General features: G+C 40.7%; 1 protein-coding gene across 1 annotated transcript; it reads left to right on the top strand.

Annotated features, from left to right (window-relative positions):
- The first annotated feature begins 185 nt into the window (after positions 1–185).
- Positions 186–18,600, top strand: specc1la (sperm antigen with calponin homology and coiled-coil domains 1-like a). The gene is made up of 16 exons (XM_029511510.1): positions 186–324; positions 6,047–6,209; positions 6,300–6,435; positions 6,524–8,157; positions 8,523–8,730; positions 8,981–9,054; positions 9,569–9,744; positions 10,005–10,168; positions 10,505–10,623; positions 11,134–11,224; positions 11,781–11,870; positions 11,958–12,117; positions 12,523–12,625; positions 14,718–14,834; positions 14,926–14,985; positions 15,540–18,600. Exons 2-16 carry the CDS (start codon positions 6,084–6,086, stop codon positions 15,627–15,629), a joined length of 3,348 nt encoding a protein of 1,115 aa, XP_029367370.1. The 5' UTR covers positions 186–324; positions 6,047–6,083; the 3' UTR covers positions 15,630–18,600.
- Positions 18,601–18,835: the final 235 nt, after the last annotated feature.

The raw sequence follows: 18,835 nt of genomic DNA on the forward strand, positions 1-18,835 counted from the left end.
TCATCCAAAGAAATGGATTGCGAAGGAACATGAATAGCATTCGGCCATCTGCCCCTCTGTGACTGGTGTGAGCTCAAAGGGTCATGGGAAGCCAGCAGTGGATATGAAAACATCCTGGGAGAGTGAAGTGTCCCCCTGCAGGAGTCATGATAATACTAGGTGATGCAACCAGAGGAGGGAGCAGAGGATCATCCGGCTGCTGGCAGCAGAAAGGAGTTGACATCCGAAACCGATGCTACCTGGTGGTGTCTCAAATTGTGGGATTGCTGACCATAAATGGATTTTCGTTAATTTCTCTGAGATGAAACGTTAACAGACTACCAGGTATGGGTATTTCACCATCTTCCTGCCGGAGCGCTGCCTTTTTGCCGGCTACGCTAACACTGTTAGCCTAACATTAGCTTTAGCCACCATAAGCTCACTGACAGCTGAGGTAAATTAACCGAGCCGAAGTAGCAGAAACGCGAAACCTGCACTAGAGCTCCACTTGCAGCGCATACTTGACATGTTGGCGTGGTTCATTTTGAACAACGTGATGATTTGCTGCTTTAAACCTCACGCCACTTTTCAGCTCAGCTGTCAAGACAGCAGACGTTACTTGGACCCGTTGTATGAATGATTTCAAAATAAGTCCTCGTTGTGTAAGGACGCGTTCAGCGTGCTTCGGGCGTGAATGTGTTACAATGTCTGTTCCGCAGCTGGGACTGGGCCGAACCACGTGAAGGCACTTTAAACTCCGACATTGGTCTTCTAGGATGTAAACCGTCGCTTTAAACTCTAGCCATGCTCAGTTTACATCTGCCTGCACAAGCATTACATGCAGACAGCACTGGGCACGTCTGTGGAGAGTAGAAGCCTTTGAGTCTAACTTTTATTAAGGCTTGTGATCAAGCTTAATTTGTCGTTTCTATTCGGCCTACTATTACTCTAAGTGGGGGTTAAAAAAAACCCATTAAGTGAATCAGTTTCCGATTCAGTAAAAACTGATGATGGCCATGCTTACGTGTCTTTGTTAGTACTTTTGATTTGAAAGCGCGAGGTCAAACAGGAAGTGAAATGACTGGAATTCCCTGCGATATAGCAGCTAACCAACTAGCTAGATAGCTAGCTGGGTGGTCTCCTTGGTTCAAAGATGCCATTTAGCGACGGTGGCTTCCTAGACGGTGTGAAGTGGTTTTATTTACCTGAACGGTTTGATGTGTAACCGAGTGCTTGTCGTGGTGCTGAACACAGAAATGATGCTCCAGCTCAGTCCTTTGTAGACCAGGTCTTTCTCTTTCCTGCACACTAAACTCATCTCACACACCTTTAAATCTGGGTCGATACTCCCCAGCTTGGAAAACAGCAGTGTTTCACATCCCACTCTTCAGTTCAGTATCTGGGACACATGACTTATGGGATCTTTCTACTTTGCCTTTCCAGGTTTTTTGCTTTGTTTGTAGAAAAATGATTTCACTTCAGTCCTGGAAACTCCCACCCCGAGTGAGTAAAGAAGGGGAAAAACAGAAATTCATCTGTGTGAGAGGTTGTCTTTACAGTGGGAGCTAAAAAAAAACATCATTATGTCAGAAATATGAATCCTATGGATGACTTAAGTGTAGGTATTTACTTTAGTGATTCTTTATCAGCATAATGTAGCAACATTGAAATATTAAAATTGGTGGTTGCTGTTAAATGAAGGTTGGAAAAAGAGAAGGTCCAGATTGATACAGTTTTAGACCTCTGTATTAACAGTGAGGCGTAGTGCAGTAAATGCTTGAAAGTGTCAGCTATGTCTCAGGCAAACTGATGTCTGTTTGTCCTTGGCACACACAAGCAACACTTTTAGGTTTTTGTTTGTTTACTTATTTATTTATTGGAAAGGCCACCACAGGAAGCTGGTGTTATGGCAAGGAAGTGCCTTCTTATGGTTAAACTATGAGTGTGGGAGGAGAGCAAAGGAGGGCTATTTATAACTTGACTACTATGGCCCACAGCTCTTTTCCTTCACTTTGACTTTGAATCGGGTCCATTGTATCTGATAATAATGAAATCAAATACTGTGTTACTGGTCTCCGGACTAATGTGGAGCACAGAACTAAATATGTTAATATTGTTTGCAGGTTTTCCACAACTTTCATCAATTTTGTTTTGCTGATATTACAAGGTGTAGACCTCGTATATATATTCAATAGGCAAAATTACAACATTTTACATCATCTTTTATTTTCGATGAATTAATTATATGGTAAATTCTTCATATGAAATCCAGCAATTGTCACTCCTCTGCATCAAATTTGTGTGGTTGACAGTGAGTCACTGGCTAATATTTAAGAAAATGCCTGGTTCCGTTAAACTACCCACATGGCCTTTTCTACTGCTGTGCTGTTTAAGATCTTAGCTATAATTAAAGAAAAACACAGTTACAGTCAACACAGTGATGTGGAGTCATCAGGAAAGTTGCGATTCCATATCAGATACACAGCTTTGTTTTGTTGGTGTGATTCATCACAGATGTTATTGTAAACTACAGTCCTATGAGAGGAACAAGTTGTTCTGCCTGCATTCTTAAAACTAAACTAACTGAACTGAGAGTGACCACTTTGTGTGTATAAATTAAGGGGTTCTCAAATGGGCCCTACTCAAAAGCTTTTTGTTGAAGGCCATGTACCCATGGTGAAACGCATGCTGTGCTGCAGACAAGGAGAGTTGAAAGAAAAGGGAACAGGGAACTGACTCTGCCCCATATAGCTGCCCTGTTGGTCCCCAGCCTGTGCGCCTATGTTTAATCAGATCCAATAAAAACGTTTGAGCTCTCTGTGTCAGACATTTGCTTTGACACATATTCAGCTATTCAGAAGAATGACTGTTCATTGAGAGCATGTTAGTTCTCAGCAAATTGCCTGGCACAGTTAAAACATATGTTAAGGATGCATAGTGAGACACACATTTTAACAATCAGTAGCACATAGTGGTGTAAAGACAAATGACAAATTAAATGGCTTTTGATTAGCTAGATTTCAAACTATGATATAATAAGCATGTCATTTTTAGAACAATATGCTTTATTATAAACAAATCTAATAATTGAAAACAATAGGAAATGCTGGTGAAACCAAACTATGTTTTGTCTAGGCAACACTATAGAACGTAGAACTTCTAAAGTGCTCTGTCACATAGGGGGAAAAAAATTCTCACAAATGAGAAGCTAAACATATAGTAGCTTGAAAGAATAAGTAAATTAATTACTATCCAAAGTAGGTAGTGATTAGCTTAGTTAATTGGTTAATTGGCTACTTAGCCTCAGCTCAGCTTCAGTTTATTAGAGGCAAGTGCTTGTCTTGTCTTGTCTGGTTTAAACACATTAAAAGCTTTCCAGGCAATTATTTCTACCTCTTGCAGATAAATAATGTAAGATCTTATAATCCTGGGTTGGCAGTTACTGTTAAAATGAAAGTAATGAGTGTTTCTTTTGGTTTGGCTATAAGAAGAAGGCAAAAATCTTGGTGTCTGTCTATGGAGGCAGAAATTAAAAGCCAAAAAAAAAAAATGTTGACAAAAAATAATTATTGTGACACATTCAAAACACTCGTAATGAGGAAACACAGCTAAAGTCAGTACAGTATTTGTTTTGAATAAAGAGTAGTTGCTGAGGAAAACAGTATAGCATCGACTCAAAGACAGATCGTAGCTGAAGTTCCTGTGTTTAATAAATCACTTTGGCTCGCAGTCTTCAGACCTGTATACATGTGAAAAATATTGACTATTTCCTGTGAATTATACACTTTGTTTTCCTTGAACAACAATGGCACCAACTCATTTTCCAGCAGCGTATTGTGAAATGTAGTGTGTCAGAGTGGTTGGCCAGTGCCTAACCAAAAGACTTACATTTTTGCCTTAACAAATAAGACATCAGCTGTTAAGTTGGAGTTCTGCCTTTGATCTGTAAGGGAATCTACTTTTTTTGGCCTCACTCTTCTTTCTATATGACACAAAGAAAGCAAAACTCTTTGTTGTCCTCTGTGTCCATACTTAAAGGCCGCATTCCTCCAACAAATAAATACACACTGAATGCAGCAGCTGGCCATGGCTTCAGTGTTTCTCAAATAGAGGGGTGCGGTGACATGCCACGGGGCCAGAGTTATTTTGCAGTAACAAATGGTTCCAGCAGTTGTTATAAGTTTGTATTATAACTTATTCCCTGGAGACTGACGTAGCAGTCACATTCATCTTGTTGGCTGAGAAGTGTTTAAGGCTTATAAGGATTTAACTTTCTCAAAGTTAATGTAAATTGAAGCACTTTTTAATCTTTTCTGAAAATGCACTCAGACTGAAAAACAGGGTAAATGAAGTTAATCTTTTTTGTGCGTTGATCCGTATTTCTTACATTTTTTTTTTTTTTAGTTTTCTTTAGTTTTAATAAGCATACAACGCAGAGGTGTACTTCTTCTGTACTTCTTTTTGTAGTATGTTTTGGGTCATTGACGTCTATAAAACATATCTGTTCCAGGGGGTTGTCTCAAAATTCTTCAAACCCACCACCATATCATGTTGTCCATTGACTTCAGCTCTGCCTTTAACACCATCTTTTCACAAAACCTGACAGGGAAACCGAGCACACTGGATTTGTTGTGACAGGTATAGCCATGTAAAGTAACAGGAGTAGGTCTATATAAGCTTTTGCTTCTACTTACACCCATCTGTATACATAACTGAAAAATCCCTCCAAAAATGTTTTGTTTACTGTGTGTTTTATGTTTTGCTTTATTTTGAAATGTACTGAAATAAACTTAATTATTATTTAATTAATTCATACACTGGGTTTCAACACATCTCTATGCAACTGGGTATTGGACTTTCTCATCTGCAGGCCACAGTTATTACAGATAGGAGGCAACGCCTCGAGAACCTCAGTCCACTCCGGTTCACTATGTTCACTCACGACTGCTCTGCCACGTTTATCTCCAACAGCATTATAAAATTTGCTGATGACAATGGTGGGTATTGTCACAAATGACAATCCTGCACAGAACAGTGATGAGTTGAATCTACTGGCCAAGCAGTGCAACAACTACTACTTTTCCTTAAATATGGAGAAAATCAAGCAGAAGGTCCGCTGACCATGAACGGCTGATGATTTGAACTGGTTCATCAACACAACAGCTCTCACTAAGAATGCCCAGCAAGGCATCCATTTCTGCCTGCCATCCCTCCCACCAACACCATGGGATGATATGTATTGTATACATGAATATATAACAATAAGCCGATTCTGATTCTGAAATATTAAAGATGTGGAGCAGTTTGCAAATGGAGAGTGGTCCAAAAATCTAGGGGAGAGGTGTGAGAAAGTAATCCATGGTTACAGAAAGCAATTAGTTTCCGATATCTATCCTGAAGGATGTGCTATCAAACATTATGTTGAGGGTGCCAATAATTTTGTCCAGCCCATTTGAGAGTTTTGTGTTGAATATGATAAAAAAAAAAACAACATTGTATTACTTTAGTGCATCAAAGCAAATGAACATTTGAATACCAAAGCATTCTTAATTGCTGATTTTCTGGGAGTGAAGTCGTGCATTATCTCAGAGGAGTTTAACGCTGCAATATTTTTCCACAACTGTAGATACATGCCATCTAGTGGGGGCTCTGGTTGGCTTGTAGTTCGTCCTGTTTCACTGTTTATCTTGCATTCCTGTGTGCGCGTTATTGGTGATACTGCAGCTGCATTAACAGCCACCAAATATAACTGCTGTGAAGGTAAAATTATTTAAGTAGTGAATACAACAGCCCAGCAAGTGTCCAAGTAAATAAATGCACAACCATTTAAACTGCAGTATCATAGAAGAGATCAACAGCAAAGGCCAAATTCTCTGCCACCACCAAACACCAACCATCTAGAATGAACTTAAAGTCACAGGGTTCTGGGTTAGGGGTGAGGGTTAGGTGTGGGCCTTGGTATACAGGGGGCAGAATCTATGGAAAGAATTCCTCTTTCATAGAAAATGAAGCCATTATTCTACAGGGCTGACATATCTTACTTTTCTCCTTCTTAATTTTTCCACAGATTGAATTATAAATGAATTGGCATCAGAGGACTCAGAATGAAGAAGTCGGTTCGGACAGTGGCGAGTAAAGTGAGTGCAGATCGGGGGAAGGCTGAGGCTTTGGCCACTGCTGGCACTGGAAAGCCTGGAGCCAAAACTGGCATCACAGCACCTCTGTCCAAGGTGAGAATCACTGTGTGACTGACCAGCTGATTACACACACTTTTTTCCATCATGTTTGAAAGTGAATGGATTGAATGCTTGTGATTTCAGATGAAAAGCAATGATGATCTTTTAGCAGCAATGGCTGGAGGGAATTCTGCATCGAATAGTGGCACTGCCAAGACCAAGAGGACCACCTCCATTGGGACTAGTGCTAACAATCTAGACAACAAGCAAAAAACATCAGGTTTATCTAAAATCGCATTCCTGGGTATACATTTTTTCTTGTGATGATTTACTGGAAATGTAAAGTTAGCCGTTTGTTCTCTTACCAGGATTTTCGTCCAAGCGTACAACATCCTCAACTTCAAAGGAGCCAAATTCATCACGAGATCGTCTTCGGACATCCAGGATATCAGCTGCTAAGAAGCAGTTAGTATCAGGGACTGTAGCAGGAGATGTGCCCTCTGGGAAGCGCTCTTGTAGCCAGAATCTGACAGAAAATGAAGGACGCATGAGCAAATCTAAATCAGACGGCCAAATTAGTGATAAGGTGGCTCTGGAGGCTAAAGTGAAAGACTTGTTAGGTTTGGCTAAAAGCAAAGACGTAGAGATCCTACATTTGCGCAGCGAGTTGAGGGACATGAGGGCCCAGCTTGGTTTGGGTAGGAAAGAGTTTCCACTGCAGGAAGAAGCCGGAGAAGAAGAAAAGCCCCAAGTTTCAGCCATCACAGCTGCTGATGTGGAGTCCACTTTAATTCTCTTACAAGAGCAGAACCAAACAATCAGAGAGGAGCTCAACCTGCTTAAGAGTGAGAACCGCATGCTGAAGGACCGGCTGAATGCGCTGGGCTTCTCTTTGGAGCAAAGGTTGGATGGTTCCGACAAGTTGTTCAACTATGCTTCGCTGAGCCCAGACCACTTGGCCGCAGGCATTGGGCAGGGTGAAAGTGGGGGTTTGGGTACACTGACTCCCTCAGCTGAAGGCTCTGCCCCAGGCTCTTTGGAGGATTTGCTTACAGGACACCAGCATGGAGGCTCAGCGGACAACCTCGACAGTGAATCCAGCGAGGTCTACCAGGCTGTTACCTCCAGTGATGATGCTTTGGATGCTCCTTCTGGAACATCCTCATCATCTGAGTCAGAGTGTGCACCCAGCAGGGAGCGCTCACGGAGGGGCAGCAGTGGTAATGCCAGTGAGGTGTCGGTAGCTTGTTTGACAGAGCGCATCCACCAGATGGAAGAGAACCAGCACAGCACTGCTGAGGAGCTTCAGGCCACACTACAGGAGTTGGCTGATCTGCAGCAAATCACCCAGGAGCTGAATGGGGAGAATGAGCGACTTGGGGAGGAGAAGGTGATCCTCATGGATTCCTTGTGCCAGCAGAGTGACAAGCTTGAGCTCTATGGTCGCCAAATCGAGTATCTACGCTCCCTACTGGATGAGCACCACATTTGTTACGTTTTAGAAGAAGATATCAAGAGTGGCCGCTACTTGGAGCTGGAGCAGCGCTATGCAGACCTGGCAGATAATGCTCGCTTTGAAAGAGAGCAGCTGCTTGGGGTGCAACAACACCTGTCCAACACGCTAAAGATGGCTGAACAAGACAATGCTGAGGCCCAGGAGATGATTGGCGCACTCAAGGAGAGGAACCACCAAATGGAACGGATAATGGAGTCTGAGAGGCAGGACCGGTCTGCCATGGCTGCTGTGCTTGAGGAGTACAAGGCAGCAGTGAGCAATGACCAGGCGGAGCTGAGCCGCTGCAGGTCCCAGCTGGACCAGGAGAGGCAAAAGGTGGCTGAATTGTACTCTCTTCACACTGCGGGAGACAAGAACGACATCTGCCAGTTGCTGGAAGGTGTGCGGCTGGGGAAGGAGGAGGCTGAGGCGAAGGCTGCAAAGATGCAGGAGGAGATGGAACAAGCCCACGGTGAACTCAGCAGGCTGCAGGAGACTTTCACCAAGGTTAGTTCAAATGTGAGGCCCAAAGATAAGATGACAAATTATAAGCTGTTACAGAGACGTTAAAGACACTAAATTGGAGTTTGAGCCAAAGGGAATTTTAATCTATGTTTCAAGACTCTTTGCATCATCAAAATGAGTGTCCTTTTTATTAAGGAAGGTGAAATGCCATTCCGTTGATTGGTGCATAGTCCTTGTTTGAAACTTCCGAGGATACCTAGGCAGATGTTAAATATAGATACTGCACACCGTGGATCTTTTTGTATTACAGTGTGACAGTGCTTTAACTGTGGTGCACATTAGTCAGTAGATTACCTAAATCTTTGTTGATTATAAACTTAAGGACACTCTCCATCCTGTGTATGCAGATGGACAGAGAGTACAGGGACTTCCAAGAACAGGTGCAACAACAGATGACTGAGCAGGAGCACGCGCTGGAAAAGCAGCGCATAGAGCTGCAGGAAAAGGAGACAGAGATCGCAGACATGAAGGAAACGATCTTTGAGCTGGAGGATGAGGTAGAGCAGCACAGAGCTCTGAAACTCCACGACAACCTCATCATCACAGACCTTGAAAGTAAGTGGGTCAAAATTGATAAAGTTAGACTGGGTGGTGAGTTTAGGCACCTCTTGTTCGCTGAAAGGGACAAACCAGATATCCTTAAATTTAACATTTGAAAGAAGATTTTTTTGAGATTTATTATGCTTCTACCACGCTATCATGTCCGTAAATCAAACAGCTTTCTCCAAGGACTGTCTGTGGTGTTGACTCGGTCTGTTCTGTTGCATTAACTCAGCCAGCATGTATCTTTTTTTTTCTGTCTCAGACTCTGTGAAGAAGTTGCAGGACCAGAAGCATGACATGGAGAGAGAGATTAAGATTCTTCACCGCAGACTGAGGGTGAGGTGCTACTGTAGGCTGCTTGATTGTTTGATTAAAATGAGTTTGCTTCTGATTTACAAGATGAATGACAGACAGTGAAGTCAGCGAAAGACAGTGAAATAGTACATGTATCCAGAGACTGATAAATCCAATAATATTCAGACTTTATTTTAGCTCAGAATTTTTTTTTTTTTGGTATTAGCAACCCACTGAGAATTATAACTCAAATTTGCACTTTCCTTCCTTCCTCATAACAAACAAAGGGAAGTCCTTCACATTTCCCCTAAATCTTTTCTGGCACTCAAAAGATTTATAGCCACTAACTAAATACTTCGCACAGCCAATATGATAACCTGAACCTGCTCTGAGTAGTAGAGGTGTACATTTTAGTTGCTTGCACCTGGTTTACTTTGCTGGCACTGGTCTGTTAGCACAGTGTCAGCCCCAGAATGACTGAAATGACTAAAACACTTTCAGCCTATGCGATAATTCTCTAAGGGTTTCTGTCTGTCGGGCCTGTCTGTGTTTACAGGAAGAGTCAATGGAGTGGCGTCAGTTCCAGGCTGACCTGCAGACAGCTGTTGTCATTGCTAATGACATTAAGTCGGAAGCGCAGGAGGAGATTGGAGACTTGCGGCGGCGACTACAGGAAGTGCAGGAGAAGAACGAGAAGCTGAGCAAAGAGCTGGATGAGGTCAAGAGCCGCAAGTAAGAGCCAGAGAGAGGAGTGGAGCAGCTCCAGTGGTCGTGCTTGCATTGTTCTGTCTCTTGCAGGAGCAATGTCACTGTTTATTTGATTATGAAGCTGGAAGCTCGTCAGAATCCCACAGGATTATAGTTACTGTTAGAGGACAGCAGACCAAAATAATACATTATAATTGATTGGATATCTGTGCCTACACTTTAATGTAAATTTTTGAATATTGGTCATTAGCTTTACATTTTAAGGAGAATACTGTGTGTCCCAGGCAGGAAGAGGAGAGAGGCCGCGTATACAACTACATGAACGCTGTGGAAAGAGACCTGGCTGCTCTCAGACAAGGGATGGGCCTCAGCCGGCGTTCTTCCACCTCTTCAGAGCCTTCCCCCACTGTCAAGACACTCATCAAGAGCTTTGACAGTGCCTCACAAGGTACCGTAAAATGTGAACTGTCCTGCTTTACTAATTTCTATACCTTCAAGTTATGCATCTATATAGTTCTGCAGATTTAAATGTGACAGTGCTGTTGAAACATTTACATGGAGAGGTGAATCATGCTTTTCCATGATGTTCTCTGAGTTGCACCTAGACTTTATTTTCAGTTTCAGTGACTGATCTTATTGGAAATCTGGGGAATGTTGATTTTGTTTACTTCAAGTTCTTCTTGGGGTTTTCGCTCCAAATGTTTCACAAAAATGTTTTATAGACTATCACTGAAGGTGCCTACGTGCAGCAGCTCTAAGCTGTGTGTCCTCTGTGTTTACTAAGGTCCACCTTCAACCAGTGCCTCCGTGGCTCCAACCGCAACAGCTGCCCCACTCCCACGTACCCCCCTTAGCCCCAGTCCAATGAAGACGCCTCCAGCTGCTGCTGTTTCACCCATACAGGTACAGGAGGGAAAACCTATGAATGAATGAATTCCTAAAATGTTCTTTTTATCTTGTACCTACAGCATACTCTCTGGAGATATAACCCATTCTTCATTACACATAATTTGCATTAACATGAGGTATTATTGGTAGTAAAAATTTGTAAAGCTTCAAATCTGAAGATATCTATACTAATTTGATATATCTTAGTTCTAAACTTAAAGATTGGATGAAGCTTTAAGAAGCAGTGTCTTATAACAGTATGAGTGTGAATTCATGAGCTAAATCAAAAATTAAAAATAATAAGATCGTACAAAATGGGACAGTCTAATAGAATTTCTCTAGTTTTTTATGGAAATGATCAGAACACAGTGGAAAAAAAAAATATATATATATGGGGTATATATATATATATATATATATATATATATATATATATATATATATATGTATATATATTTATTTATTTTTTAATCAAGATTTATCTTGGAATTTTATAAAAACTGTTTTAATGTCTACCTGTTTTAGAGACACTCCCTAACTGGGTCTATGTCAGCACCCAAGCCACTCTCTTCACTGAGTGACAAGAGGCCCAGCTACACAGACATCACCATGCCAGGTGAGCAGCTGCCAGAATGATCATTTGAATTCTGAATTGATCATTGCACTTTATAATATATTTTATTTTATAATTTATTTGAGACCCATAGCCTCTGTAAAGGCAAAATTGTGTGCTCATACTATGGGCAACACATCGAATGAGCCATAGCCTGTATTTCCTCTGCAGACTCAGAGCAAAATATTATTAAGGATTAATTGGATGGACGGCCCCAGTTAGGCAGGTTTACTGTTAGCCGATTCTCCAGCTGATCAAACACAAGAGTAGATGTTAGGAGGGAAAAATTAAGCCACCATGTTCTGTAGAGTTTCCCTCACCAGTAATGAGTTCAAGTCTTTTATGAATGTGCAGACTTGGCTTGAGCCACAGAGGGGCAGTTTATTGTTCTTTGATTTTTGCTGCTTAGAGAGTTGGCCTTGTGTGTGGATATTCCCTAAACTCAGAAGGACTCAATGTGGCTCTGTACTGACCCTGTTTCCTCTAATTTCAGAGGAACACTTAATCACAATGCCCCTCTTGCATCTAATTTAAACACTGCATGTACATTTGTACACAGCTGAACACCTTCTCAGGGGAACCTCGGGTAGTCGACCTCCATCAGTTCTCCAGAGGGTCTCCAACATGGACTCCACCAAGGCAATTTCAGGTGAGAAATTAAAGTTTAATTATTTAAAAAAAAAAAAAAAATCTACATTATTTGTAGTTTTATAACCATCTCCCCTGCTCTAAGCAGTGTCCCGCAGGAGCAGTGAAGAGATAAAAAGGGACATGTCCACCTCAGATGGGACCTCCTCATCCTCCCTAATTGCTATGAGTGCAGCATCTTCTCCTCTCTCCCTGTCTTCCTCCTCTCCCACAGCCTCCATCACCCCCACAGCACGTAGTCGTCTAAGGTAACACTGCCTCACTTGTATGTGGTGGTCATGGTGGCCCCTCCTCCACCATTCCCCACAAATTTGATAATTATCATACATTATCAGTATTTTTATATTGCTCTCTGCATATATCTTTACATGTAATGATAATGTTACATTCTGCTATTAAACTGTTGTTATTGTGTACCACAACGCACACACACTTACTAACATTATACAGACTAACCTAGTTTGTATAATGTCTGTTCCATGTGTGTCATTGGTTTTGATCTGTCATGTGCTTGTGCAATATCATTTCCTGTTACTCTAGTTTTGATTGAACTACTGAAAATACAGCTCTAGGGATGCCATCTTTCCCTGTCATAAAATGTGTTTGCCCCTCTGTCATTGTAAAGTTTTAAATGTTCTGTATGTCTGTTTCAGAGAGGAGAGAAAGGACCCACTGTCAGCACTGGCCAGGGAGTATGGAGGCTCCAAAAGAAATGCTTTGCTGAAGTGGTGCCAGAAGAAGACTGAGGGTTACCAGGTAAGTTCCTGTCTCTGGCCTGTCAAGGTAGATTCCACTCTTCTCCTATGGTTCTGTGTCTCTGGGTGTGTGGAGTTAGAATTGAGATTATCAGAATCCACATGCAAGTGATCCGCAGACCCAAATCTGTGATCAAGTTGTCAGTGTTTGAGCTGCGTGGTGGGTGCTATAGGCAAAAGAGTTTGATTTGTTACAGGGTAGAAAATTTCCTTGTACTGTGTCTTGACTTAGCTAAACATATAGTTACGAAATTATTACATAATTTCAAAACATCAGAAGTCGAATTCAGAAGAAGCATCGTCTGTCACAATAGCAATTTTAAGCGTCAGTAGTTCCTCGACCTGGAAGAGTTTGTCTGGGACAATTCTGTATCACTGTTGTAGTAAAACTAGATTCTGTCTAATTAATAATAGCAGTGGGAACTTGAGAGGAGGTCCGTGATAAATAAAAAAATAATAAAATAAAACTAGTTCATTTGGCAGGATAAATGGTGTAGTTCAATTATAAGATTTCAGAGTAGTTGGGGGACATCCCCAGTTCTCCAAAATGAAATACAAATTAGAAACTTGTCAGTTATCAAGTTGAGAAAGACCACAATATTGTACCACATATTTGTAATTGATGTAGTTATGTCTGTCTTAGCTGCTTAATTGAAAATTAATAAACCACGCAAATACAAAAAGGAGCTAAAGAATACTTTTATACTATTTAGAGCCGATTGTTCTGGACTTTCTGTTATTTTACAAGTATATATTGTTAGAGGCTAGTTTACTGACTATGAGTGAAAAATACTCACCCTGTCTGCAGAAGTGGCCCCAAATGATTATAGATTTTCGGTCCTGATTATTTGGAATCAACCATGGTTCTTATCTTATTCCACGGCCTCTGCAGCCTGGTTGCTGCATCTAGGCCACTTCTCATTGAAGTTTCCTGTGTGGTCAAAAGCTGTAAAAAATTTCAACTAATTGGTTAGCGTACCAGCTCACTGACTCCACTCCTGCCTTTGCAAAGAATGGAGACACAACCCCCGTCACACCAGAGGTAACGGAGGCTCAGGGCCCATCAATAAGGATGAAAAATAAAGAAGCCACTGCAGCCTAGATTCAGACTGAGCTAAGATAAAGCTGAACCCTTTTATCGTTGGAGGGGGATTTCTTCGTCACACCTGGAACAACAAAGCCTGGGCCTTTCGTCGCTCTTGGATATGGTTCAGTACAAGGGAACCCAGAATCTGGCTTTGTTGAAAGAAATACTGGTCATCTCCAACTTCTGCGTCCACTGTGTGAAAACTTTTGAGTCAGCACCTGCAGCCTTCTGAATACTCCAAAAAGATAGCCTACTCTAATTGAAGAAGTCAGTCTAGAACTGTGCGGAGACAATCTTAATCATCAAAGCGCTGACCTAGAAATGAGTAAAATGGATAGCAGCTGTTGTCCAGAGTTGTCCAGAGACACTTGCTATATTGATGTGAGGTGTACCCCTTTTTTTACTGTTACAGCTTATGTTGTTGTGGGAGTTAATGTTCTCTCCAGCAGATGTGTGAAATTGAATGCATCCTGCTACCTGGCTACCTGCCTGACAAAAACCCAAGATCCTATCTGAGTCATTGTGCACTATTTAGATTATGCTGATGACACAGGTGGGACATGAACATCTTACTACATTTAACTTAAGCACTATAAAGTTTTGACTTCAAAGGTCAAGCGACAGTTGATGGTGGGAGAGATGATGTATGCTGATAAATGTTCTTGTTAGATAATTTTAAATAGTCCAGTGGAAAAAAAAGTGAAGGAGTTTGGTCTAGACCAGCTCTATATGTAAAGTGCTTTGATGTAACTTTGTTATGATTTGGCACTATACAAATAAATCTGATCTGATTTGATTTGAAAACTGAATATATTGTTAGCATAATAGTGTTGGTAGCAATGTTGAAAGCCTGCGATAACATGTCTGACAGTGACATTATTTGAAATAACGAATTTGTACCCTCTTAGTTCAGAGTGAAATTAATTTTCTATCGATTTTTATGCTGGATTGCAAATGCTCTGTCAGATGAAATCAGAGTGACACTGGATTGTCCCTGCTTTCTCAGAACATTGATATCACAAACTTCAGCAGTAGCTGGAACGATGGCCTGGCCTTCTGTGCTGTGCTCCACACCTATCTGCCTGCACACATCCCTTACCAGGAGCTCACCAGCCAAGAGAAGGCAAGTGTAGAGCAGAGGAGAATCCCGTCCCTCTAAATGGCCAACACTGTTTGTCCAGTTGTTTCATTGTGGTGCATCTTCTTTTTCTCAGAGGAGAAATTTCACCTTAGCTTTCCAAGCTGCAGAGAGTGTGGGCATCAAATGCACTTTGGTAAGCTTCGAATCTTAATGATGATGGTTAGCATGAGTACGAGTAAAGTGTAACACTATATACAAACCAATGTGAACATTATACAAACTCACAGGAATGTGCACAGAAACATGTAATCATATTTTTGTTTTTCCAGTCTTTCCTACAAGTTAGTCAAATTATGCTAAGCTAGACTGATTTCCTGCTGAAGTTTATTATTTACTATATAAATGCAAAAGTGGTATAGTATTGATTTTCTTCTTGAAAAGAATATAAAAAAACTATAAATTCAAAGAGAAAACCCTATGTTAATGATTATACAGAATACCCTCCATTGTTATCCTGTCTAGTTCATTGGTATTTGTGTCCATTTTATGTGTTAGGGTTCACCGACTAGATCTGCCGGACCTTTTAGTGACAACTTGTTAACTTATTATGGAGATGGTTCATTTATATGCACTGTCCAAATTAATTGTTGAAATTACAAATATTACGTTAAAACAAAAATAATGAAGTAATATTGTTTAGTTTAGCAGTTTCTTCCTTCTCCTAAATCGCCTCCATCTCTATTCCAGGACATCAATGAGATGGTCCACACAGAGAGGCCGGACTGGCAAAGTGTCATGACCTATGTCACAGCCATATACAAGTACTTTGAGACCTGACTTGACCGCCTCACCTGCCTTGTTCCTGCAGTACAGTCAGTGCCACAACAGCCTTTCTGCGCTGTCAGCAACCTTCCATCACCACAGTCAACTGTTATACCTCACCTAGCTCTCTCCTTCACATCCAGTCAGCCAGTCACACTGCATGCCGGTCCTCAGTATTTAGTAACACTAAAGGCAGGCCACAGCCTGATTGGACATACCACCTAGTATTTTCTCTGTAGAGTAAGGGCTTGTATTTATGTCTACTGTTACACTAATGAGTCTTTAGAGTCATGCAAAAAGGAGGTGAAGTTACCACCAACTGACCATGTGAGTGACCACAATCACATCTGAAAGAGCAGTCTGGAAAAGACTGAGTCTGAGTGCCTTCTACCTGGCTCTTCCTTGCAAATGTAGAGGACTATTCCCAGTTTTGTTAAGAGGAATTCTGCTAAATCTAACTTTAAGTGTACTGCTTTACAACAGGAGAATTTTCCTTAAATATTCTAAGTTTTGCTGCTTGTGAACATTTTGTGGAAAATGCATGCTCCTGCAGAACAACAAACCAAAAGTTGGAAAAGTTAGAATTTCCTCCACAACCCTGAAAATTCCCCTTGAAAGGACTTCAGCAGCAATTAATTCAAACAGTACAGTGCAATTTTGATGCCTCTTTCAATGGATAGCATGCCTGTTTGAGTTTTTGTTTCGGGAGAACAGGTAATGAGGTCTCTCTTTAGCACAGAGGCAGTATCTTATCTTTTCAATACAGACTATGAAGCTGAAGATTTGAGAAGTTTTTGCTGAAATATGTTTCAGAGCCTTTCCATTGTTCTTTTGTGACTTTTTTGGTTATTGGGTGAAGCAATGCTGTCGACAGATACCACGTTTGATACAAGGTTACATCTTGTGACTAGAGTGTGATCACAAGTGATTAAGTGATTTTTTTTTTTTTTTTTTTTTTAAGCACAGAAATATGTGACATTCTAAAATACTACAACACAATTGAAGAATCAGCTCAAACACACTGATTTTTTTTTCTCAGTAATAAACTCATAAAGGTAAACTAAGAGATATTTGATTTTTGTGAAAGCTTATCATAGAACTGTGTAGTATGAATGTTTGCATTTTGTATGCCTATATTTTCTACCTTACATTTAGAGTTAATTAGGCACATATAGCACATCAGTTCATCATCACCAAAACACGAGTGAATGAAGTTGGGTTTTTCTTTTAGTTTGTGTTTAGATTGACAAGAGAAATTCAAACCAAAATCATTTGCCCACAACTTTAATTGAGATAAATTGTCTCTCGCCCAGGGGCTTCTTGTTGGTAAAATGTACTGTAGTTAGTAGAAATCACTTGGAATGGATTCATTGGTGAGAGCTTGTGTTATTAAGCCAGTGCAGTATCTCTTGAAAGGTATGATTTCCTGGCATAGTTTTTCACATTCTGGCAGTGTTAGATGAAAGTTTGATATAATATTCATGTGTGTAAAGTGCATATGAAGGCAGAGACAGCAGCTGCTTGGCTTAGCTCAGCACAAAGACAGGAATCAGGTAGCCTGACTCTTTCCCAAGGTCACAATATCTGTCTTCCAGCAACTCTGAAGCTCACTAATGAAATTTATATATAAAAATTACATTATAGTTTCAATGGCTCAATATGCACTAAATTCTTTCTTGGCTTGAATTTGTGACATGTCCAACAGAGCCAGACAAGCTGTTTCCAGCCTTTGTGCTAAGCTGACTGGCTACTGTTCAAACATGAGCATTGATTTTACCATTGAAGTTGCCAAAAGAAAGCAAATGACCGTATTTCTCAACACGTCAGTGAATGTTGCAAAATGAATTTTTGCACGTGATTGTGCCACTGACTCAATTTGTGTGAAAGCTGATGCTGTATACAGTTCTTTGGAGAAATTTTAAAGCACAGTGTCCTTAAAATTGTCCGATGTAATTACTGCAGTGCTGCTACTGACAGCTGTAAGTTTATTGTGCCTCAACATACAAAATTCACTGTATTTATTTGCAGGTTTGCAGTCATTGTAGCAAGGACTTTGCTTTATTTGTGTGCAAATGAATTTGTTACAGAGACAGTATACAGCTGCACTGAGATAAGCTTTTTTTGTACTCTATACTTAACTCCTGCCTTAACAGTTAAGCCGTAGCTTCTACAAGTGAGACTGTGATGCTTCAAACTGCAGTTATCCTTCCTCTTTTCTCACGAGACTAGTGTGCAAACAGTTTTTGGCTGAAGGTGCTTTTTGGAATTGCCTCTTGAGGATACTCAGCTGAGCTATTTTGGGAAGTATGTTGAATTTCCTCCAGTGTTTGGTTAAGGTGACTACACATTGTTTTGATCTGGACCAAGTGAAACCGATAGCTGGTATCCATTGCAACAGAAAACACTCAGTCAGGTCACAGTTTTTAGACCGTTTTTGACATTTAAAGTTAGCACAAGAGCCTGCAGCAGGGACAGCCTCTTTTTGCGTTGAAGGGAATGCAAGTGAATTATTTAATGATGTTTGAGAATGTTGTCTCTGTGTTGATTGCGTTTGACAGAATTTTTGCAATACTAACAGTTTCCTTGTGTGCATTTTGATGAGGCTGTAATGAACCTAAGAATTCACCATTCCACCTTCAGAAGATGCAACCACAAGGGACATGTTCATTTTTTTGTTGATGCCCTTACGTTTACCATAAAGCTAATGTGAACATTTTCTCAGTTTACTTGAAAATGCTCTGAAGATTCCACTGAAACTGCTTTAATTTGTCTTTTGTTTCCAACGTTGGCTCCTCTTGTTTTTCTTGCTACAATTTGTTTTTGCCTTGATCAGACTAAACCTAGTTCTGAAATGTTCCATTGGCAAAGTTAAAGCTAAATAAATGTGTATTTGTTGGTGCAGATTTGTATGCGAGTGTCTAAACAGACTAAGCCAAGCATTAAGTGCACACAATAATGACAATGGGTTGAAATAAAAAAAACGAAACAAACAAAAAAACTGGTTTCATGTTGTTCTTTTTCTGGCAATAGTAATAGACTTATTAAAGTCCATTTGAATGAGTTCTTATCACTGTCTCAGTCCCATTTTATTTATGCAGAGTGATTGATGGAAGGTGTTTGCAGTCTTTGTCAAAGAGCCGGACATGTTGACTAAAGGCGGTGTCCGGATGAACCAACTCAGTGTCTCCTCCATTCATTCAGGAGAGGCGGCCGGGGCGGGG

Source organism: Echeneis naucrates, chromosome 9 (genome assembly GCF_900963305.1).
Source record: "Echeneis naucrates chromosome 9, fEcheNa1.1, whole genome shotgun sequence".
In the NCBI taxonomy this organism is placed as follows: domain Eukaryota; kingdom Metazoa; phylum Chordata; class Actinopteri; order Carangiformes; family Echeneidae; genus Echeneis; species Echeneis naucrates.

Excerpts from the sequence above, each read along its gene's own strand:
- specc1la (XM_029511510.1), top strand. The coding sequence starts at position 6,084 with ATGAAGAAGTCGGTTCGGACAGTGGCGAGTAAAGTGAGTGCAGATCGG. Across the intron at positions 6,436-6,523 it reads CAACAAGCAAAAAACATCAG|GATTTTCGTCCAAGCGTACA; the intron begins GTTTATCTAAAA and ends TTCTCTTACCAG. Across the intron at positions 8,731-8,980 it reads CATCATCACAGACCTTGAAA|ACTCTGTGAAGAAGTTGCAG; the intron begins GTAAGTGGGTCA and ends TTTCTGTCTCAG.